Source organism: Phascolarctos cinereus, unplaced genomic scaffold, assembly GCF_003287225.1.
Source record: "Phascolarctos cinereus isolate Bilbo 61053 unplaced genomic scaffold, phaCin_HiC Scaffold_726;HRSCAF=1367, whole genome shotgun sequence".
Classification (NCBI taxonomy): Eukaryota; Metazoa; Chordata; class Mammalia; order Diprotodontia; family Phascolarctidae; genus Phascolarctos; species Phascolarctos cinereus.
Window position 1 is genome coordinate 96,463,511 of NW_027556098.1, and position 24,990 is coordinate 96,488,500.

At 36.1% G+C, this 24,990-nt stretch overlaps 1 protein-coding gene across 1 annotated transcript in view; it reads left to right on the forward strand.

The window, feature by feature from the left end:
• BBX (BBX high mobility group box domain containing) overlaps window positions 1–24,990 on the forward strand; it is a 237,844-nt gene that overhangs the window by 72,284 nt on the left and 140,570 nt on the right. Inside the window, 1 exon segment of the mRNA XM_078146685.1 lies at window positions 22,528–22,698. Coding sequence (XP_078002811.1) covers window positions 22,528–22,698 — 171 coding nt within the window.

Here is a 24,990-nt window from a genome sequence, read left to right on the forward strand (position 1 = left end):
TAATTAAGATATTTTATGTTGAGTATATGCTTTATTTCTCTGTGTGTATAGTTGTTTAAATGTCAAGTGAATGCTTCAGTCTTTGATACTTAAACCACAAAACCTCCCACAGTAATTGAATTTCAGACAAAAAGCCTATTTGCTTTGGTTGCAGTAATTATGTAATGAGGCAGCTAAATTTATAGCAAGTGTGAAATAGCCTTACACAGTCACAGAGGGTTCAGGAAGAGAAAGCGATTATCTATGCTATATACACTGTGGTGTCTTCAAAGCAAGATAACCTACTCTATTAAGCTATTTGAATTTTTTCATAAGTTTTGCTGGTTTTTTTTAATTCCCAGGTTCTTATTTCATTATTTTCAGAAACATGTAATTTCTTGTGGGATCTGTGAATTTGAGAAACCAATGCCCACTGTTTAAAAATGTTTTAGATCAATTTTAAGTGTGTTTTAGACCAGTCAGAAAAGTGTTTAATTTATTTCTTTTCACTTGAAAAAAGGATACAGCCTTTTGGCCAACACAGAAATCTGAGAATAAATTCAAGTATTTAACAGCAACTGTGTTGTTTATCAATAGAAGAAAATTATTCTAAATCTCTTGAAAATTTTGAAAATACCTTCTTACAGTGATAATTAATGTTTTATGGGTTTTCTTTTTCTTTATATTTATCTGTATTTTTGCTTTAAGTTTTTGTGTTTCTGTTTACAGACTTAGGAAGTTAGTATTGTTCTTTAGGAAGTTAGTATTGTTCTTAAAAATCAAAAGTGTGGCCACCATTCTGAAATATATTGCTTGGTAGATTTGTGGACCTGTGTCAAAAGTGACATTTTCTTTTTGGAACTTTTACATTCAAAACTCTGAGGTCTTTTGGGATAGGAAAGGACAACTCCATTGTTGTCAAGTTCTTTTTGTGTTGTTGTTGTTCAGATAGCTCTGATTCTTGTTGACCCTATTTGGGGTTTTCTTGGCTAAGATACCATAGTAATTTTCTGTTTTGTTCTCCAGCTTATTTTACAGATGAGGAAACTTAGGCAGACAGGGTTAAACAGGGCAAACTGAGTGCCCAGCATCATACATATGAGTAAATGTCTGAGGCCAGATTTGAACTTGAGCTCTAACCACTGCACTACCTACCTGCCCAATTTACAGTTGACCATTTTACAGTTTTAATTGTATCTAGGCATTCAACATTTCTCTTAAAGCAGATGTCTGAAAGATCATTGGTCTTGGAATCAAAACACTCAGAAAGCTTGAGCTTGATTCAGAAGAATCAACAACAAAAAGAAAGGAGCCACACAAGTCCTGGGTTCCATTGCCAGTTCTGCGATTTATAAGTGATGGGACCTCAGGCAAGTTATTTAACCTTTCCTCAGTTATAAAATTAGGTGGCTGGCCTGGATGACCTCCAAGGTCTGTTTCAGTTGTAGCTGAATAATCCTATTATGTGCTAGCTGTGGGAAACCATTTCCCATGTGTATCTCTTTCCTCATCTATAAAATAAGTGGGTTGGACCAAATTAACTCTCAATTCCTCTTGAGGTCTTAATGTTCTGTGATGAGGTATGACTCATCAAAAGTTTCACTGTCTGGCTTCAGATATCATTGTGGTAACAGTGAACGTCACTTAAGACTAGAAAGCATGAGTACCACAGAAATCATACCCAGGGTGTTCATAGGCGGTGAGTTTGCTATCTGGTTATTCAGGTTTTTAGGCAATTTACCAAATGAGCTTTAAAAAAAAAAGGGAACAAAATGTAATTTTATATTAGACTATATATTATCTTCCTGAGTTCAGATTTGGCCTGTGAGAAGTAACTCATTCAGACTCAGGGAGGATGAAGGTAACATTTAACCCCAGCTTATTTCATAGCTGCAAAAGCGGGTTTCCTAACACACACCAAAGCAAGAGTTCACTCTTTATTTCTAATCCTGGCCACAGAGTCCCTCCTCTGTTCCTTCATTGGCTGAGTACTCTAGAGTGTACAACTTTATGGCACACCTATTACACATCCCCTCCTTGACATGTTCTCCTTCCTTCTACATACATTGCATGTTCAGAAAATGGCATCTTAACCCCACCCAGAGGTAGAGAAGTTAGTATTCTTGAGCCTAGTAAGCATGAGCTCTAAGTAAAGCTTAACCCTTGTCCTACTTATTTACTTCTATCAGCAAAACAAAGTAAGACTAGCTGTATCCAGTTTTACTTAGTTACTTTTCTAGTAATTGTTTCAATTTTATGGAAACAAACATTTTCATGTATCTCTCAGGCCTCAGACTAGTTGTGTGGCCCTGAGCAAGTCACTTAACCCTATTTGCCTCAGTTTCCTCATATGTAAATGAGCTGGAGAAGGAAATGGCAAATCATTCTAGTATCTTTGCCATGAAAAACCCAAATAGGTTTGCGAAGAGCTGGGCATAGCTGAAATGACTGAATGTATATTTTATATAAGACTGTAAGACTGTAGTCTTAATCTCTTTGAGGCCCTGTGTTAAAGGGCCCCAATTGGCCATAATTGTGGGCTAGAACCTGACAGTAAACAAATAAAACAAATAAAAAGGAAACTCAGTGCAGTAAATTTTTGGAAAATTTTGTGTGTGTGAAAAATGTGCATCCTGTTATTTCTATTATCTTTGCCTTATGGATAAAAAAACCCCAAAATATGCAATACATCAGTTAACAGCTTGATCTTGCAAGGAATTCATAAACGAACTTCTGGTACGTGAGGACTTCTTATTATGGGTGTTTCCTGTTGTACTCAGATAGGTGGGACATCAGTGATGCTATAGTTGTAGGATGAAACTAGGAGAGAGAGACAGACAGACAGAGAAATTTGTATGACTATTTCAGAACATTTGCTCTTCTATTTATGGACAGTATTCCTCTAGCTAATTACGTTTCTGTCAGCTGTCAGTGGTGGTGGGGGGAAGGGATACTACTGAGAGATCAAAGAGAGATTTTGTATTTCGGAATCTGTTCAAGATGAGTAGTAGCTTGGATATTATAAATATACTTTTAAAAAAAATACTACAGTAGTCACTTATCTATCTTCAAAGAAGAACTGCTTGTTCATGGTTAGGCTACTTCCAGCCTTTCATCTTTTTCTCTCCTGATTATAAAGGGTGAAAATACAGCCCTTTTAAAGAAGTGTTGAAGACCTGAGCTACTGAATTTAGGTATTTGGAAAAGTCAGTTTAATCATGAAAAAAATTTTTAAATAGTTTAAATTTTGCAGTGTGGTATCGCTATAAATGGCTTCCAGATGATTTCATGCCAAATCAAGAAAATATGTTAACAATGGGATTCACAAAAAACTGATAGCCTAGGGAGTCAAAACTTAAAGCTTTAATAGTTGGGAATTATATTGACTGACAAGAGGCAAGCAGAATCAATAAGTCAATCTTATTTTTTTTTTATTACTCTCAATGTTAAGGAAATTAAGGGAAAAATACATGAGAGAAGAATCTGAGTTATGGTAAAAAGAAGTTGGCTTGTCGCTTTTGACAGATTCTTCTTGTTTTTCAAAACAACATAAAATCAGCTCAGACCTCTTAACCAGAGAATGTTTAATCAGGTACTTATTACCTAATCAAATATTGTTAAAGAAAGGCATTTTTATCACCCTGTGGTAATTGTGAAATACCATGGTAGGCAAAACTAGTATTATAATCTATAGTAATTGGGGAGGAGGAATAAATTAGTGAAGTATTGAAGGAGAATACTATTCCTAATGAGTTTTCTGACAGTGACATTTTATATATATAAATAATAATTTTTTAATTATAGTATATTTCATAAATGTATGATGATAACAACCATTGCATAATAAGCGTCTCATAATAATAATAATAGCTGACCTTTACATAATACTTTAAGATTTGCAAAATTTCTTACAGGTGTGACCATATTTATTCTTCACAACAATCTGGAGAGATAGGTAGTATCTTTATTTTTGTTTTACAGATGAGGAAACTGAGGCTGAGAAAAGGTAAATGCCTTATCTATAGTCACACAGCTGATCAATTTCTGAGGTTGTTTTCAAACTCAAGCCTTCATGACTTCAGGGCCAGCAGTCTAGAGGCTAAGCTAGCTAGCCATTTCCCTTCCTGGGTCAGCCTTTGCTAGTGATACTTCAATTATTTGAACACACATTTACTAGATGTCTAACTCCGGAGCAAGTCACTTGATCTCTGTCAGACTCAGTTTCTTCATCTGTAAAACAGGAATAATCATAATGGGACCAGGTAGTTGGAATAGTGGATAGAGTGTGGAGTTAAGATGGCCTGAGTTCAAAACCTGCCTCCGACACTTACTAGCTGTCCAGCCCTGGGGCATATACCTTAACCTGCCTACCTCAGTTTCCTCATCTGTAAAATAGGACTTCCAAGATTGTTGTAAGCATCAAGTGAGATAACATTTGTAAAAAATACTTTGCAAACCTTAATTTGCTATATAAATGCTAGCCCTTAATTTTATTATCATTAATAATAATAATAGCACCTACTTCCCAGGAAGTTATAAAGATCAAATGATATAACATACGTAAAATATTTGAGAAATCATAAAGCACTGTGCAAATGCTAGCTGTTATTATAATTACTACCACAATTATTCTCATTTAGGAGAGTCCTATTAAGGAAGACCATTGAATAGTTTTTCGGTTTGGAAAACCACTGCTATTTTCTACTGCATATTCAGATTACCTCACCACCTTCCCTTACCATTCGTTTCAACTTATACTTACACATGAAAGTACACACACACGATCAGCAGAGCAAAGGCAGGATGATTTGCAAGGAGCCCTAGCATGAGGGCAGTAGGCACGATAGGGTTTCCATCATTGCTTTTATGCAGAGTCAGCAGTTTTCTTTCCTGTAGTGAACTGGGATATTAAAGATGGAGAGAAGAAGGCATTGCAAAGAAATGGAAGAAATTTATCTTATTCCTGGAATCATAGTTCTAGGGCTGAAAGAGATCTCAGAGGCATCCTCCCTCTAAGATGAGGAAACTGAGACTCAAAGATGTCAAGGTGATTTGATTTCTCCTGCTCTTGTGTAATCAATATGAATCGGGACACATTTGCTCACTTCCTCTTTGTTGTTCTGTCATTGTCTGTTGTAGACAGCTGGATCTGCTGTCCTCTCATGCAGTGTTTTCCCATATTTAGTCTTTCTTCTGATTCATTGTTTACTTTGAACTCTTTAACCCATCTATCTGACATGCAACTTTCTAAAAAGACCGCTATGTTGGTAACATACTTTCCTGTCTTTTAAGAGTAAGTTTCTTTTTTTTTTAATTATGTACTTTTTTAGTGTTTATCACAGGTGTCACCTTTCACCTCTCTTGTTCAACAGTAGTTATGGTAAAGAGTCATACAATTTCTATCTAGTCTTTTGGCTTCTTCGTGTCTTGTTGACCCCACACCTTATTGTCCAATATGAAAATTCCACTGCCCTCCCCTTTATCTACCTTCCCATTGTAGGTAGAATCGGTAGAATGTAAGAATTTAGGGCAAGGAAAGTTTTGTTGGTTAAAACTGTTTTGTGTTTGTTTTCTTAGTACTTAAACCTTACCTTACCAAGAGCAGGAGCTTTTTAGTAAATAAATGCTTGTTGAATTGAATTGGAAATCATCAGTCATTAAGATACATGTTAATTTAATTTGATGAGAGGATATTGTTAAGTTCTAAATAGAATTTTGCTACTTGTATGTCTTCAGCAAGTGGCTGACATATAGGTTATAATTGTGTTTTCAGTGGTCTTCCTTGATTACTCTTACAATGAACACAGAAATTCCAGATGTCTCAATATTCAACGAAATGATGTTTCTTATTACTTTTGGCTTCACCAGAGAACCATTTCCTCTAACTCCTTCATTCATTTTTCCAAGGAGAATTTGTAATCCATCTTTCTAGTTAGCTGTACCTTCTGGTTTCATTTATAACAGTAATATCAATATGGATTTGAATTAATTCCTCCAGTAGTATAGGCTCATTAGGCATTGGGCAAAGATAACATATTCAGAGTATTACTAAGTGAATTAATGTTTGTAAGTGGTCTAAAACGATGTCATGCTTGGCGTTCAGTGTTCTCTTTTCTTCCACCTGTCTCTACCAAGGGGAAAAGGGCAATACATGACTGAAGGTTACAATTGCATTTTGTGTCTGTTTTATGGATAGAGCAAAAAATTCATCAAGGTAAGCAGAATTGAGTTTTGACACTTAGGAAAAATGTTGCTGTTTGGGTTTTTTTTCCAATATCAAGATGGTTAATGACATATTGATTGAGTTGTTGACATTATTATCCAAGTTTTTGAAGCAATATTTTCCCCCAAAACCTATATTGTTGCATATTTTATGTCCAAAAATAACTGAGCAATCATGAGCTAATTTTCATTAAGAACTTGGCTGTTCTTAGGAATAACCTTTTAGAGAACTGACATCTACCATAATCATAAACAATAGTGAGTTCCTTTTTCCCATTCATTATTATGATTATGATTGCTTAAAGTAGTGAAATGCTTTCATAAAATATATGTGTATGTATACATGTTGCCTATTCTATATATAAAAGAATGTTAAATGACATAAAAACACTGAGAAGTCATGTTGTTTGCCCCACTCTCCCTGTCATAGAATAATTGGATTCATAGACCGCTTGTGTTCTCTATCAGAAAGACATATTTGTTTTGAAAGACACAGCACTCAAGAGCTGTCAATCATAATGCTTCTGAGAATACTTGAAGTACTAAACATCAATATTTACCAAATGCAAAGCTTACTGTAAAAAGCACATAAAACTGCAAGTGCTTTCTTATTTTTCCTCAGGTTTTTCTCTAGTTTATGATTTTCATAAAACTGCACAGTCTAAACCAAGACCCTCTTCAGATTCAAGAAAAATTGTGGGGCATCTCTGTGTTCCTAGCTGATATTCATAATGAGAAAAGAAAAAAGGAAACTTTCCATGTAGTTCAGCCTACTAGGAAGATAAAATGTCTTTTTTTCAAAAGTTAAGCTATATTTTTCTCAGTTGAGTTAATTTTTTTGTATTAATTTTTCCAGAAAAGGGAAGTTATGAAACAAAAAAATTAAGTGAATAATCTTTTAATTTAAAGAATTGGAAGCATCTATTAACCCTAGTGGATATTTTTCTCTTATTTAACATGCACTCTGGACTTATTAAATGAGCACATTTTGCATTACAGAAATTCCCTTAAGATATTAAATGAACACATTTTGCATTACAAAAATTTCCTTAAATTATTAATTCCTGAGACATTTATGAGAAAGAGCATTGCATTTGGAGTTAAGTAGTATATTTGTCTCTGACACAACATAAGCCACTCCTATGCTTCAGTTTCTCATTTGTAAAAGAGAGACAATATTTTTTGGGCCACCTACCTCATGGAATTGTGAAAAAGCATTTTGTAAACTTTAAAGTACACAAATAAATATAAGCTGCTGCTGTTATTACAGGGGTACTTTATTATCATCCCATCAATCCACCACTTAAGTAGGAAAATAAAACGAACAAAATAGTAGTCCAGGCTTGTACATAGGTCTGTGAACCAGAAAACTCAAGAATATGGTTTTTATCCCACAATTTGCCTCTACCTAACCTTCTTTAACCTAGGAAAAGCCATTTAACTCAGTGTGTATAACTCCACCTATAAAATGACTACTTTGGGTAAATGGTATGGTAAGAAGACTTTTAGTATGGTACTTTACTTTGGAGATTCTGGTCAGAAACTGATTAAGTATAAGGTTATTTGTGTTATTAATCTTATTTGTGGTTTTGCTTAAGGGAAGGCCTCAGTTTAATGATCAGAATTTCTGATTTATTTTCAGTACTTAGTGTTTATAAGAGTTAGTCTCATGCCCAGCAATGCGTAATTGTCCAGTGCTGTCAAGTGCCATTTAAAATAATTCCAATAATAGCTAAAGCTCTTCTAGGGCAGTAATTTACAATTATTATTATTATTATTATTTGCAGGTGATTTTAATACTGCTTTTAAACTAGGGTTGATTTTATCTCTAAATCTCAGTAGGCTGCCTGAGCCTAAAAGTAACCAGCAGAGGGAGTAGATTTGCATAAACTACTGTGTGAGGGGGAAAAAAAAAGAAATTCCCAAAGATACATCTGTATACTAGCATTTGTTGCTTGAAAGAATAATCATTAAATGTGAATGATTGTGTTGCCAGTAAAATTTCTGCTGTGCTGTGTTCTCAGCCTGTTATTATTTTTAAAATGGCAAAGTAGTGAGGAGGAGGGAGCAAATATAGATAGCATTTTATAGAAGTGAAATTTTTCTTTCTATGCAAACTGACATGGGTATAAAATATTTTTCTAGAATTTAAGATCTGCCCTTTTCTTCTTAAAAAGCATGACAAGCCATAATAAAATTAAGGAACTTCTAGGGATTATTCTTGGGTTAGTAGATATACTAAACACTTAGGGTCAGTATACTAAGTAGCAGGTGATCAATCAGGAGCCTGGAGGACCTAGGTTCAGATCCTGCCCTCTATCTTACTAGTTGTTTGACCCTGAGTATGTCACCTAACCTGTCTTAGGTATCAAGAAACTCTCTCTAAGACTTACTGAGTAAGTTATAGACCAGTTATATTCTGCACCTGGTAAAGGAAATTCCCACCCTGACAAAATCACTGATTTTTTTGAAATTTTGACTTTATGTTCATCTCAGACATAGAATTTGGGTACCTGTGGTCAGAATAATGAATGCTCATATTGATGACCCTAATACACTGTGGCACCCTGAATTATCAGAGAAAGATTCATTCATGTTCTATATATTTATTTATTAAGTTAGGAAAGTCTACTCAACTTTGAGAAAGATTTTTTATTTTCAACAAAAATTAAACAAAAAGGACTTTCAGTTCTATTCTTAGTTATCCAAAGAAAAATAAGCTAAAAGATCATCTTACCAGTATTCCAGTCAATGAGGTTATTCAGAATTTTATAGTTAATTGCTTTTACAATTGTCTGTTGTTTGACAAATTCATTTATTTAGGCACTGACTTAGTATTAATGTGTGCAAAGCACTGTTCTGAGTGCCATGTTGGGGAAAAGAAGAAGAATAAAACCTGCTATAACTGTACAAAGTTATAGCCTCCAAAAAAGTGATGAGATTGTACTTTCTTAAAGCCCTTACTTAAGTGTAAAGACTGGGATAATTTTGTCCAATATGTGTTTACTAAAAAAAGAATGGAAGTAGTGACTAAGTAATTAAGTAATCTTCAGGGGGGAGAATGTCAGGCCATCCGATTTATGGTGTTCAATTTTAACCAAATACAATTGAGAGATCTTCACTTTTTAGAGTAAAACTGAACTTCAGATTAACTTGTTAATGCTAAATGATTTGCCACTTTTAAGACAGAGAACAACAGTGTTAAGAAGAAGAGAGCCTAACTAGTGATTTTGCTTTTTGCTGGGCAATTGGGGTTAAGTGACTTGCCCAGGGTCACACAGCTAGTGTCAAGTATCTGAGGCCATATTTGAACTCAGGTCCTCCTGACTCCAGGGCCAGTGCTCTATCTGCTGCGCCACCTAGCTGCCCCCTAACTAGTGATTTTGATAGAGGGTTATGATTGTTTTGGGGCATGTTCTCTTTAATAGGAACCATTAGAGTACAATATATACAGGTTGTTGTTTTTCTTTTCATTTGTAGCATCTTTTGTCCTTATGAAATTTGTAAAGCAAGAATGACATTACAACTAAACACATTTATCGAATGTTAAGTACGTATAGGTGGGCATGCAAGTAAGTGCCATGTATTGAATATTTGAAAGCTCTGGGACTGAGGTTGAAGAAGAAATAAGGGGGGGGGCGGGAAATCAAACCAGTGGATTAAAGAGAAATGGACAATGGAATATATTATGATGATGTGAAAAATGTGTGACTACAAAGTTGTTGAAGGCAGAGAAGGCTTCCTTTTTCTCTTTGTCCCTGCCCCACAGATAGTACATTATACACAATAGGCATTTAATGAGTGCTTATTGAATTAAAATGGAATTTTTTTAAAAAAGGACAAAGAGGAGGAGTGATAACTTTGGTAAAATAGGCTCAATGTCTGAAAAATCTTTCATTACTAGAATTTTTATTTTATAGTCAGTAGATACTCATAATCAACCCTGAGAAAAAAATATAATACGATGTCCACATGTATTCAGATGACTTAGTGTTTCTTTACCTACCAGGATGGTGTCTCTCTTTTCTTTCACCAAGCGTCCATTGTGTCTACCTGTTTCAGGTACAGCATCAAATGGAAAAGTCTGACTAAGTAGTACATGTTGTTGTTGAGTCATTCCAGTTGTGTCTGACTCCTCATGACCCTGTTTGGGGTTTTCTTAGCAAAGATACTAGCTAGAGTGGTTTGTCATTTTCTTTTCCAGTTCATTTTGCAGATGAGAAAACTGGGGCAAACAGGATTAAATGGCTTGTCCAGGCTCACACTACTAGTTGATTTTTGAAGCTGGATTTGAACTCAAGATGAGTCTTCCAAATTCCAGGCCCAGCACTCTATCCATTTTGCCATTTAGGCAGCACATAGAAAAGTATAATGTGGAAACCCTAAGGAAAGCTCAGAAAGTGAAGAAAAAGGCCTTTGGAATAGGTCACAAAATTGTCTAATCTTCATTATCAGTATGTTTCATTATGCACACATGTCATGAAAGAGAGGCCACAAGATCTGTTCTTTTTTATTTGTAGTATTTAAGCATGTGTCACAGAAGAGAGTGTGTGTGTGTGTGTGTGTGTGTTTTCTTTCCAACCACTTCCACTCCTTTTTGTTTTTTCTTTTGATCCAGGGAACCATCACTGTAGGTACCTCTCCCACTCTGCAGTCTCCATCGCATAATGGATCTGATCCAACCTTTCTGTGTGTAATATACACATTTTAAGAGAGTTGCTTAAGGCAAAGAGGGGGTATGATGTGTGTGGTCATATAACTAATTATGTATCAGAAGATAGGACTTGAACCCCATGTCTTACTTGTTGTTTATTCTTCATTTTCATAAAAGAACAGTGATGTCACAGGTGATGTCTTGATTCTCAAGTAAATTGGACTTAAGTGAGGGCAGAGTTGTGCAGAGTAGTCAGACTCTCTCTTCCTGAGTCATGGAAATCCAGTGGCAAGACAAAAGTCAAGCTGATTGATGATGGCCCAGGATGTTATGGATGACCTTGGTGTCTTTGATCCTTGACCAAATGCTAAGTGCTCCACAATGCCTGCATCAACTGCTTTCATAGCCGTTGGAACACATTGTTTTCATCCACCCATTCTACTGGGGGAGGTTCTCACATGCTTGGGATAGGCATCCCCCTAATTCATCGACAGGTTTGAGGTCTGTTGGTTACCCTCAACCTGGGTTAGCCTTTCTAGTGAGATTTACTGGGGTATTACTGCTGCACGTAATACAAATTCTTGGAGCCGCAGGTGAGAGTTGTGTGAAGATGGACACCAGAGGTGGTTGAGCAGCCCTGAAAAGGGTTTGGCAAGCCCTCCCTCCAGAGGTAACTACTCCTCCCTGCACACCTTATATATACCCTATGTCTTACCTACCCCAAGGCCAACATTCCTTCCCTTCTAGAAAAGTTAATCACAGGAACAATGGATTTGAGACTTTCAGCTATTCAGTGATGTTCAGCAAAATGGCTTTTGATCTGTGAGTGTTGTGAGTATGTGTCAGGTGCTATGCTAGGTACTAGGGTTAAAAAGGAAAAAAGAATATAGTCACTTTCCTTAAAAAAGCATAAGTTCTTCTGGAGGATGCATTTGTACATATTTGTGTAAGTACAAAGTAAACATGTAATGGGTGGGGGAGGCAGCGATGCATTAGCAGATGGGAGTGTCAAGAAAGGCCCCTTGTGTCAAGTGATATCAAGAGAGCTTTGAGGGAAACCAGAGATTCTAATGAGGTGGAAAGGGAGTAGTACGTTTCAGGCTTGATGGATGACAGCTTGTGAAACACATGGAGATGGGAAGCACAGAGAAAGGGGAACAATTTTTATGTGAGACATGGCAGGAAGGATGATTAGGCTTGGCCAAGGAGTGTGTGAAGGAGAGATGGAGAAGGTAGCTTATGACCAGGTTATAAAGGTATTTAAAGGCCAAATTGAGGATTTTCTATTTGATACTGGAGGTAACGACTTTGGAGCCACCAGAGTTTATCGAACATTGAACTGATGTGATCAGATAGTTGCTTTAGAAATACCATTTTAGTAACTGTGTGGTGAATGGATTGGCAGGTGAGGTATTATTGCCGTATTGATGAGAGAGCTGATGAGGGCCCAGAGTAGGATTGTGGCCATATAAATGGAAAGAAGGGTATGGATGCAAGAGATGACATGGATGGACAATTGATGGTAATAATAGCTGAAATTTATATATCACTTTAAGGTTTGCAAAGTGCTTTACAAATATTATCCCATTTTATCCTCACATCAATCCTGCAAGGCAGGTGCTATTATTATCCTCATTTTACAGAAAAGGAAACTGAGGGAAATATGTTAAGGGAGATATGTTAAGTGACTTGCCCTGGGTCACATCACCATTAAGCATCTAAGGCAAGATTTGAACTCATATGTTCTTGACTCCAGGTCCAATGCACTAAATTGTCCCTTACTTGGCAACTGATTGTATATGGAGGATGAGGGAGGAGGAGGAGGAGTACAGGATGACTCCTTGCTCTCATTGACACTTCCCAGGTCTTCCTCGGCAACCTCTTGTCTTTTGAGATTCACTCTCTCCAAATGTATAACTCAATTTCAGTCTACCTGATGGAAATTGCCTATCAGTCCTACTTCCTTCTCCCTCCTTTCTCATGGAATTCAGGACTTGTCTCCTCACCCAATCCATGTACTTCTACTCATGAACTTACTTACCTCCCAGCCCCTTTCCTTCTACTAGTGGACTTCAGCCTAGAGTTGCTGTTACTTCAAACTGTCTGCCTTCATACTTTCTCAGTTACCTCAGTCAAAAATTCTGGAAATCCTTTATCTGGCCGCAAGCCCCTGTCATTGCTTTTCTTCCTATTCCTCACTTCTCCTAATATCCTCCTGTAACCTCTATTCTTTCTACTCTTCGATACTCATTTACACCATTGCCTGTTTTATGGTTCTCTTTTTTCCTTCTCAACCTTGACCTTGTACAGTTCAACATACTGAACTGTAGCTGAACTGAAAATGGCATGCTGTCCTCTAGAGTGACTGGCCCCTTTGTTGTATCACTACCCATGCCTTGCCAAACCCTAATCCTTTATTGCTGTTGCCTTTCTCTGCCTTTCTTACTTACATCCAGCTCAACAGTGTTGGAGGAAGTCCCACAATCATGCTCACTAGATATACTACAGATTTATGTCATGTTATCTTAATTGGGGCCCCCTCACTTCAATAAGCTAATACTTGGACTACCCTCTCACTTCTACAGCTTCTATTACAAACTATGTTCACTCCCCTCCCCCTTAGATGGAGGACTTTGACCTATTCTTTACAGAGAAAATAGTGACTGTTCATTTTGAGTTCTACCTATCAAAACCCCTTGATCATCCCCCATTGTCTTAATCTTTAGTCCAAGGGTTTTTAACATGTGGTTTGTGAAATTAAAAAAAAATTTTGACAACTGTATTTCAGTACAGTTAGTTTCCATTATAGTCCTATGTATTTTATTTTATACATTTAAAAGCATTATTCTGAGGAATGCCTGTAGACTTCTCTAGGCTGACAAAATAATCTATGACACATAATGAGTTAAGAACTCCTGTTCTAGTCTGTGATTGGCCCTTTTCCTTTCTATAGATAACCCCTCTGCATATATTCTTGATCTTATCACCTCCCTTCTCCTCCAGTAGATTGCTCCCCAAATCATTCCCTACCTTCACATGCAAATTATCAGTTTTTCTTCACCTACTAGCTTCTTCCTTGCTACCTACAAGCATGCCCAGGTTTTTTTCCAGCCTCTTAAAACAGAAACAGCAGCCACCCTTATTTGACCCAACCATCACTTCAAACTAGCATCCTATATCTCTCTTCCCTTCCACAGCCAAACTCTTAACAAAAAACTGTCTACACTCCTTTATCTTTTCTCACTTCTTAGTCCTTTGCAGTCTGGTTTTCAGCCTCATAACTCAGCTGACACTACCCTCTCCAAAGTAAGGAACAATCTCTTCATTGTCAAATCCAGTGGATGAATTCATGGTGTCGCAAAAATCCATAAAGAAGAGAGCATCCAAACAGATAATGTGGTTTATAGAGTCAAAGGCTACAGAGAAGTCAAGAAGCTTAAATTAGACTGAGGAGAAGCTATGGAATTTGGCAAATAAGTAAACTTTACCAGGTTTTGGATTGTTCTCCCACTTACAGAGAATGGGACCTCAACCCACCTTACTCATGCCACAGCCCTTCCTCCCCCCATGGTGGCGTAGTTGATAGCTGGCCATGAAAGTCCTCTTGCCATGTGATCTGGGCAAGTCACTTAACTAACTGTTAAGGGTTCTAAGCAACTTTCTGAGGCTAAGAGAAAAAGGTACCATGGCAGGAGATGAGATAACTTACTCGGGATCATACAGCTACAAGGTATTTGAAGAAGAATTTGAACTCAGATCTTCCTCACTCCAAATCCAAGGTCTAGTTGGAATCAACATCTCACAAGTATCTTCATCCCACTTAGTGAATGGCCACATGAAAGATAAACCTGTGTACTTGGGTATGATGAATGGATTTTGTAACCCACAAAAGCAAAGATTTTGACTGGAACCAGAAGTTGTTGGTCACTGACTTACAGTGACACTTTCAAAAATAGAATTCAACAGAATTTTCCTGGTTCACCTCCTCATATCTCTTTTCTGATCTCTGCTCATATCTTTATTATCCCTCCCTATTTACTGTCCTTGTTGCTTTCATTAATAAAAATTTATTGTGAATATAAAAATTATCAGCAAACACATATCAATAGCAAAAAAAAAAAGAGGCTTGTGTAAGAAACTTAACTCCAGTCTTACTTTACCTTCCCACCTTTCCATCACTTAAAAATCCTATGAAGGGAAGTGAAAAAACAAGAGTCATTTTTATTACCAGCCAATTTAATTCTGCATGGATTTATTGAGTACCTACTTTTAACTACAGTGTTGTCCACTGTGGAGGATGTAGAAGTATTCTACTATATGGCCCTTGGCCATGTTATACAACTGGCAGTGTGATATAGTGGAAATAAGTAAAAGCCTGAAATTAAGATCAGAGTTATAGGAAGGAGAAAGTTAAAAGGGGCTTCAGAAATTATGCAGTTCGCCCCCACATATGAATAGAATTCCTATTTACAACCTCCTCACTAAAGTATCATGCAATCTCTTTTAAATCTCCAGGGAAAGGGAAACCACTTCTTCTCAAGCCATCTCATTACACTTTGGAGGAACTCTAAGCATTAGGAAGTTTTTCTTTAATAAAACTTAAATCCACCTTTCTGTAGCTTTCCCCTATTACTTATGAGTAGTATAGCATAAATAGTAATATAGCTTTGCCTTCTGTTGCCATCTGGTACAAGCCTAATCCCTTTCTCTCTGTGACAACTCTTCAAATACTTGAAAACAGCTAGCCTATCTACACAAGTCTTTTCTCAGGAGGAGCATCCCTAATTCCTCATAGGACATTGCTTCCAGTTCTTTCACCATCCGTGGAACACATTCTTGGTTGTCAGTATTCTTCCTAAAATATGGCTTCCAAATCAGGTATTCCAGATGTCTGTTCAGGAAAGAGCATGGTGTAATCGATACTTCTTATTTTCGATGCTATTCCTCTCTTAATGCAGTACTTATATTAGCTTTTATACTGTTAATTTGTATTGAACTTGTGGTCTACTTTAAATCTTTTTATTATGTTTTCATTAGATATAATATATTATATATGTCATTTTATTATTAATTATAATTAATATATAATGATTATATATAATAAATTATTATAAATATTTTATATCTTTAAATCTGTTTATTATAAAAAGCCTTTAAATCTTTTCCATGTGAATTATTATCTAATTATGTCTCTATTTCCAATCCTTTAAATGTGTGCAGTTGAATTTTTAAGCCTGTGTGCAAGACTTTACATTTATGTCTACTAAATTTCATAGTACCATTTTTGAAGTGGACAACTTACACAAAACAAATAGATGTGAAACAGAGAATCATAAAAAGCAATTTCCAATAAAATGCTAAATTGAATGTAATGATGTGCCAGAATATACATTGTAGCTACTTAAAGCTCTTAGTATTCAGGAAGGGAAAATATCTCTGTTGACTGGAGCAAGGTTGTGTAGAAGTAAGGCTTGAAGCGTTTGGGAGTATTTGGATAAGCAGAGAAGAGGAATGAAGGTGCTCCATTCAGGGAGAACAGAATGAATAAAGGTATGAAGATGGGAGTGAATATGCTGTGGGTGAAGGATAAAGAAGCTTGGCCTGATAAAAGAAAAGGATCCTTGTTAGGGAGAAGTAACAAACGAGTTTAAATAAATAATTGGGGGCCACATTACATAGGATGTCGTACAGTAGCTGTCTTGCCTGGTTCAGTTGACATATCCATTGAAGGAGTGCCTTTATACTGTGATACATAAAATCGTAGTAGAAGCTTGACTCCTTTAGAGCAGAGAATGCTATTTCTTTTTATTTCTCCTCCTCCTCTTCTGCCCCTTCCCCCTCCTTCTCTTTGCTCCCTCCTCCATTCTCCTTTCTTCTTCTCTTTGTATACCTACCATCTAGCACAGTACTTTGCAGTATTTGTCAAATTGAATTTGAATTGCTGAGGTTTAATAATGTTAAATAATAATAATCCATTTGGCAAGGGAATTAATTAACATGTGGAAAGACTGACTTGTAGAAAGGAAAGAAAGAAATCACCTTTTCATTAATTTAGGAAGGAAATTTAGGACCCATATGAGATAAAATGAAATTTTAGGGCAAGATAAAATGTGAGCTCCTGAACACCTGTAGATGGTGTGCACTGGATACAAGGTATCCTGGACCGTATACTGATTCCTTTATGTAAATTAATTATAATTTTCTCGCAACATCCATATTTTCTTGGTGCTGCATTCTCTTTCTCTTTCTGTAGCTGTAGTGATATCATAGAGCAACATTCTACTATCAGCATTGTGTTCTGTCCTCCAAAGCTTAAAACCAATTTCTGTAGTTTTCGACCTTAAAAATAAGTATTCCTTAGTTATGTAAGACTGTGGGAGTAGGACTGCTAGTGCAGATACATTCTTCTCTGAACAGTGGGTGCCTCATTAGTATTCATGAGAAGACTCTTGATAGCATCGTAACAGAGCTAAGGTTTCAACTCAAAGAGCTGCGGAGTACAGTCCAGAGCCGTTGACTAACACTCTTTACATGAATAGTATGGCTGAATTGCATCTGAAAGGAGAATCATTTCACTGAATGAGGAATTTTTCATCTATACTATCTCTAGTTTAGAAGTCATTAGAATTACAATAAGTAATAATATTTAGCACTTGCCAGGGCATTTATCTCCAACAAGCTCTATAGTTATTCTAATTGAATTGTGCTGCCATATATCATGTGATAAGAGTACTTGCTTTCCCACTCTGGGTCACCTATACTTCATTTTTCCAATGTCTCAGTGTTCACGTTTTATTGTCTTGTGACAGGACATAGTCCTGTAAACGATTTATTCTGTAAGACATAGAGTGATGAATACTATCAGCAAGTTTTTCGAGGTATTGGTTGTAGGAGATGCTTTTACCTATTGCATGTCATTATGATATAATACATGCCAGTGTGATATGATATAATGGTATAATACAATGTAACAAAATTACCGAGAGCCTGCTGTGTGCCAACTGCTGTTACCAGGGACTGGGGAGGTATTAAGTGTGTAAGGCATGATCCCTTATCTTTACTAGACTGAAATCACTACAATGTAAGCTCCTCAAGAGGAGGTTATTTCTGTATTTCCACTGCCTAGAACAGTGCCTGGCATATTGTGAATCCTTAAATTTGTGGCTTATTTGGTCCTCACCTTTAAGGAGCTTGTATTCTAGCAGGGGAATAAGACCATCATAGATAAATATTCTATGCAGTATTTATCTGATGAGGATATTCTAGCGTTATACAACTAAGTACTGGCAGGGAATGAAAACTGAGTGGGCAGGTCATAGATGGGAAGGATCAGGGAAGGTTTTCAGAAGACTTTTTTTCCTGTATCAGTTCAGTAAACACCAAGCAAAGTGCGAAATACTGAACTCCAGGAAAGTCACAAAATTTATGAAATTTTATGTGGCACAAAGGATGAACAGTCAAAAGATGCTATGTTGCCATAGTCACTGTAGATCTGGCCCTTCCCTACTGCCTAAAAGAAAAACTTTTTAAACTGCATCATTCTCAGCTAAACACAAGGCTTATTTGAAGTGTTGTCAGGTTAGGCAGTTACAGCCTGTAAATTTTTGTGGAGGTAGTGGAGTGGGAAATTGGTGGTACTGGGAGGTCTGAGTTCCCTTCCACCAAAAAATTCCTTTTTCATCTGTTCATTGATGCCTTAAATTCCTCAGGAGTTGGTAAGCAAGTGCTTATTGGGGTAGTAACACATTTTGTTACATTTACAGGGATTTGTAAATGACTGATATTATATCATTTCCTGAGAACACCTTGATGATAGGGAGGGCACTGTGGATACCGGAAGGTAGGAGAAAACAAAGAAAAGGAAACTTAGGGGCTCTGAAGAAAATCTTACCAAATTTGCTAAGAGGCATTTCCCGATTGTGCTGGTGTTAAGTAAAGAAAATCCCACAGATCAGGAAGATCACTCCCATTGTTACACTAGAGACATATATGTCATAATTTTGACAGAATATGGTACTGAGGTAGAAAACAGTTATTGCTCAGGAAACATGGTGCTTCCTTTAATTTTTTTTCTTCTTTCTTAACATGTTGCATTTTTCAGTTTCTTCGTAAAGTAGGCATATTGTATTTGAATAACACAATTAAGTGCTGTTATTCATTGCACATTACTAAATTGACTTTTGTGAATACATTCCCATAAAATGAATATTTCATTTCTAATATAGTATAGGAGAATACACATAGAAGATCATAGATTTATAGCTAGAAGAGAGCTCAGAGGCCATCTAATCGAATCCTCTTTATGGACGAGGGAACAGAGACTCAGAGAGATGAATTTAGTTGCTCATGGACACACAGGTAGGAAGTGGCAGAGTTGGAATTTAAGCTGATATTCTTTGAAACCAAATCCAGTGCTGTTTCCATTGCAACACACTGATTTACCTTATTTTAAAAATGATAATTGTGAACTCATTTTTTGCATACAGAAATAAAGAAGGTAAAGTATTTGATAAGTAATTATAATTGACAATAACCTCCGTGTTATAATTTGATAATAGTAATCAGAGTGATCAGGGCTTAAAAAGCACTGTATAATGCATTATTTATTTGATAGATCACAACTCTCAATTGTGAATCTTTATATTTGAATGCCTAAAGATACAATTCTGAAGTACATTAGCTGAAATAGACCAATCACCAATAACACAAGGTGGAAGGATTACTCCAGAGATAGCTTTTAATCTATGTGAAATTACCGTATAGGTAGAAACACGACCCATTTAAAGAAACAGATCACTTTTACTTTACACACTTAGCTTAATCAGCCACTTCTCAAGTGTAAAAAATCATATTTGAAAATCTTATTTTTGTAGAACAAGTATAACAAAATTATATTGTTGTTTCTATCATAAATCTACTGTTAGACTTCAAAATTTTTCTTTCTCGTCTTTACACATATCATTCTCCTTTCCAACTTTTTATTATTAATTTTTCGTTCTATTTCTGAATTATCTTCAAATGCTCCTTTTTCTCTGTGTGTGACTATGTCTGTGTATGGAGGAAGGGCAGGAGGGAGGAAGGGACAGAGAGAGAGAAAGAGAAACAAAGAAGAAGGCCATGGGTAAAATCTGGCCTCAGATGCTTACTAGCTGTGTAACATTGGGTGAGTCACTTAACCTCTCCACTTCAGTTTCTTCTTCTGTAAAATGGGGATAATAATAGTACCTACCTCCTGGGGCTGTTGTGAGGCTAACATGAGATAATATTTTTAAAGTGCTTTGCAAATCTTAAAACCTTTCCCCTGTTTCCCTTAGTTTCCTCAAATGCAAAATGAGGATAATATTTGTAAATTGCTTAGCACAGTTCCTGGCACATAATAGGTACTATATAAACATTAGCTGTTATTATTACTAGCAGCATGCCATGAGGAAGTGTTGAGCTTGAGCTTATGTTGCCATTGGGCCTTGCAGATTGATATAGGAAGCTAGTAGATGGAAACACATGGCACATTTGGTAGTCTTCTGCACAGAGATGACCATTGAAGTGATGAGAATTCATGAGATGACCAGATAGAGAGAGGGAAAAGAGAAGCAGACTAAGGACAGAATGGTAGGTGATACCTCTGATTAAAGAGTGGAAAAAGTATGAGGATGCAGAAGAGAGCAGATGACCAGAGTTCATATCAGAGTCTATATCATGTATCACGTGAGAGTTCGGTATCACAGAAGTCAGAAAAGGAGTAGATATCCAAATGGAGAAGGTAGATCCTATAATGTTGAGTAGGGTTTTGACTTTGGGGATGTATACATTTGGATGGAAAGGTATTCCAGATGTAGGGCAAGGAGTGAACAAAAGCATAGCGTCAGAGAAGAAAAGAATGTATAGAGAGGACTCTGTTGAAAGTTCAGTGTGCCTGAATTATGTTATGTAAAGGGGAAATAATGTAGAATAAGGCAGGAAAAAAGGGAAGTTTGAGCCAAATTAAGGAGGATCTTGAATGTTAAATTAAGGAGTTTGAATTTTATTCAATGTCCACTGAATATATTTGAGGAGGAGAGTAATAACATGATAAGAGTTCTGCTTTAGGAAAATTGATTGAGTCAATGGTTTATAGAGTGGGTGGTGATGGCAAGAATCTGAAGGGATTAGGATACCTAAGGACCTTGAATTAGATAGCAGTGGGACTATAACAGAAGGGACAGGTACTAGAAATACTACCAAAGGAGAGTCAATAGGATTCAACAGCTAATCAGACATGGGAACAAAGAGAGTTTGGGGATGTGAAAAGAATATCTGCTAACAGAGACAAGTAGGTCAGGAAAAGAGCAGAAAGCTTGGGAAACTTACCTAGTATATGTTATCCTTTAATTTTATTCTAAAGCTAAACTAGGAATCACAGCGTTCAATTCTAGTTAACGATAACATCAAGGATACATTTGCTCTGAACATCAGTGGATTAAAGAAAATGTCAGCATTGCTTTATGGGTGGGATAGATTCCTGAAAATGTAAAAAGCAGATTTTTATATATTTAATCATTTTCTCCCATTGTCTTCCAGTATAGTGTGTGTATTCCCAAGCCTAGTGCTTCAGTGGATTCTTAATATCATACTTATAATAATTCCCTATCTATGTATAAATACTTCCGAAAGAGTCTTGCAGCGTTTTACTGTCATAACAATAATTTCCAACAAATCCCATCTGACTTTGGATAATTGCATGACAAAGGTGTCTGTGGAAAGAAAAGATGTCTACATATTTTTATTTGGAAAATTGGAGTGTAAACTAAAAGTATATTGTCCAATACATAACAAAGATTATCCTTGAAAATTATACTGAAGTTTCTAACTTTTTCATCAAGGAGCAATCTACTTTTTTTATCAGTGCTTATTTGTGGGTATTTGATAGCTTTGTATAGGCAGTCAGTGTGGAAAGAGTGTATAGAATGGAATGCTGCCTCAGCTGTATCATTGCTAGAGATATTCAGCGGAAGTTATGCATGTGGAAGGAGCATATTTTTCAGACAAACACACGGAACAATGATTTGCCTTCTAAGTAATGATGTTAACACTGTTTTGGAGTCCATTGGCCATTTTCAGGTGGTAATTTTTAAGATAAATCTGTATGGAAGTAATTCTTGATTAATTCATTACAAAGATTCTCAATAACTATGATTACCTTATTAAATTATTTGTAATGTTGACTCACTTGCAATCAGGTCTTTGGGGATAATGTCTTTTTCAGGGCTGATAAATTTTGTGAGCCTACAAGCTCATAGGAATGTAATATATTAATTATAATTCAGTTCATGGGCTATGAAAATCAGATTTCATATATTTATTGGGCAGTTGCTTTAGTTTATTAATAAAGTGGATATATAGCAGTGAATGTACACAAAGCAAGCTTGCCTTGCTGTCATTTTTGAAGCATCATGTTTGCTAGTAAGTTCTGAAGTTACCTAGCAGAAGAAAGGAAATGTGTATTAGCTTAATTTGGTCGAGTAGATATGGGTTTTATTGTGACCTTTGGTTTTATTTAATCCAATAAATCCCTGAGTGGGTAGATTAGTTTATTTAGTCGTTAGAATATTAATTGGCTTGAAGTTCAAGTGACTAAATTAATTTAATCAAATTTTCTTTTGATTGCTTCCCCTCCCCCCAATCCCTTACTGTAGGTCACAGTAATGAAAGGCAGTAATAGAAATAAGGATCATTCAGCAGAAGGGGAAGGAACTGGAAAACGACCAAAGAGGAAGTGTCTTCAGTGGCATCCATTACTAGCCAAGAAACTTCTTGACTTTTCTGAAGAGGAGGAAGAGGAAGAGGAAGAAGAAGATATTGATAAGGTAATTCTCTCATTTAATGAAGATGTTAGAAGTTTATTGTTGATTATAAAAACACTTTATAGTCACTTTTTCATTATACACAGCACATTTTTAAACTCTTGCTTTGCCCCGACTCCTGAACCATCTTCAGAATATTGAAAGGATATTAATAAAATAATATTTATAACCAACTAAGCAAAATACTTATATGGGGGGAGAAGAACCTGCGTCTAAAACCACTTGTGATATATTCCAGGACCAAATGGACATGGCCCTGAGAGTTTTCTGTATTGTAGCTTTCTGCTCCTTTGTATATGTGACATAGGTACTATGTCCACTCGCATTGTCTTTATGTATAGACGTGGCTTGTAAATAGCATGGAGTCTGGCCGCATTTGTGGAAAGGAAGAGAATCAGGGCACCCTCCTATAACGCCAGAAAATGAACTTAAGAGACAGGCAAGCCTCAAGAGTACTTTGGTGTTGTTTACTCTTTTCTCTAGTCTCTAAATGGTGAAGAGACTAGAATTACATTTCTGTGTTCCTAGTCCAACGTCTCAGATAAATGGTTATGAATTTTAGGATTTCAGAAAGCAAACAATATCTGTGGTCTTTCTTAAGACAAAGTCTAGCCCTTATCTTACGCTCACCATCTGAGCTCCTCTCCATCAAACTGTGAAACTTACACAAAAACTATTACAAATAGGAAATAACAAGTAAACCCATTTAAATCCAAGCAAAACAGAAATCAGAAAAGTTACATAAATAAAACGTACCAGAAAATATACAACTGTGAATGTGCTCTTTAGATGAGAGTGAGATAAGATCCCAAGCTTAAAGCAAGAATCACAGACATGTTGAAGAGCTGGATTCCCTATCTGTACATGTACCTTCCAGAGTCTTTTCCTCTCTGTTGCATGGAATATACTATACCCACATTTCTCTTTACTGAAGAGCCTTTGACTACGACTCTGACCTTTACCCCAGGATACAACATTTCCTCAGGATTCTGTCCACCAATTAGTCACATTTCCTTTCCTTATACCAGTAGGATATGTTAACTGCTCCGGGCTGTATAGAAGCCTAGTTATATGTATATTCAATGAAATTCTAGTTATTGACTCAATATGCAGAGTGCTATATGCATATTTGGCAGTTAATTAAATGTAGAAATGTGGTATATTTGAAATTGTGTTTTAAACTTAAGAACATAACACATGCCATCCTAGATTAATTAAGACAACAGTCTGTTCAGCAGTGGCATTGAGGAATATTATATGAATGAGCATGATTATGTTCCTATATAAGAGTATTAGGAGTTATAGATATATGCCAAAGTTTCTTTAATTTTTTTTTAATTTATTCATTTTTTGGTGGGGCAGTCGGGGTTAAGTGACTGCCCAGGGTCACACATCTAGTATCAAGTACCTGAGGCTGGATTTAAACTCAAGTCCTCTTGACTCCAGGGCCGGTGCTGTATCCACTGTGCCATGTAGCTGCCCCTCAAAGTTTCTTTTAGCAACTCATTTTTAGACTTATTTTCCTATGAACTAACCTTTCTTAAAATAATTTTCACATTTACCTTATACCAGCTCTTAAGAGTAACAAATTAGATCCTTAGATTTATTATTTACCATATCCATTATATCCATTAACTTGTCATTTTACTTGTTATAAAATTATGACTTTTAATTTTTGTAGACTTGCCCCTCCCTGTTCAGTTCTGAAATTCTGGGATTTGGTGAATATGTTTTCACTCTTTCATAATTGAAAAATTCTTTGTCATATTTAATCATGTACTCTCTTAGCTTGCTTCTTTGTAGACAGAAGTCCAACATTTTTTCTCTTCTCTATTCTAAAGGATCTTCCATCTTCTTAATTGTTTTCCTTTGGATTCCTTCCAACTTTGTCTTTTATTTTTTTTAAAGTGTGATATTCCAAGTAGGTCATGATTTTATTCAATATTAAGATCTTTGTTTTATTTTTTATATACTTCCTGATGATTCTGGACATTCTGTAGGCCCTTTGAGAAGGATGCTGGGCTCATGCTTTCAAGGAAGGACTCCTAAATCCCTTTTGTGGTTCATAACTGATATCTTAAAGCCTGTTACAGTTAAAGTTTGATTTCTTTTCCCTTGACGAATGTATTTCTTTGTGTTTTCTTAAACTTAATTTGCTACTTTTCTTCTGTCTCACATAGCCTTTGTGAAGTCTTTCACAAATTTCATTCATTCAGCAACTATATTAGGTACCTATTATACGTGAGACACTATGCTTGATGCTGGCTATGTTAAAAGGAAATATAAGAAGGGTTC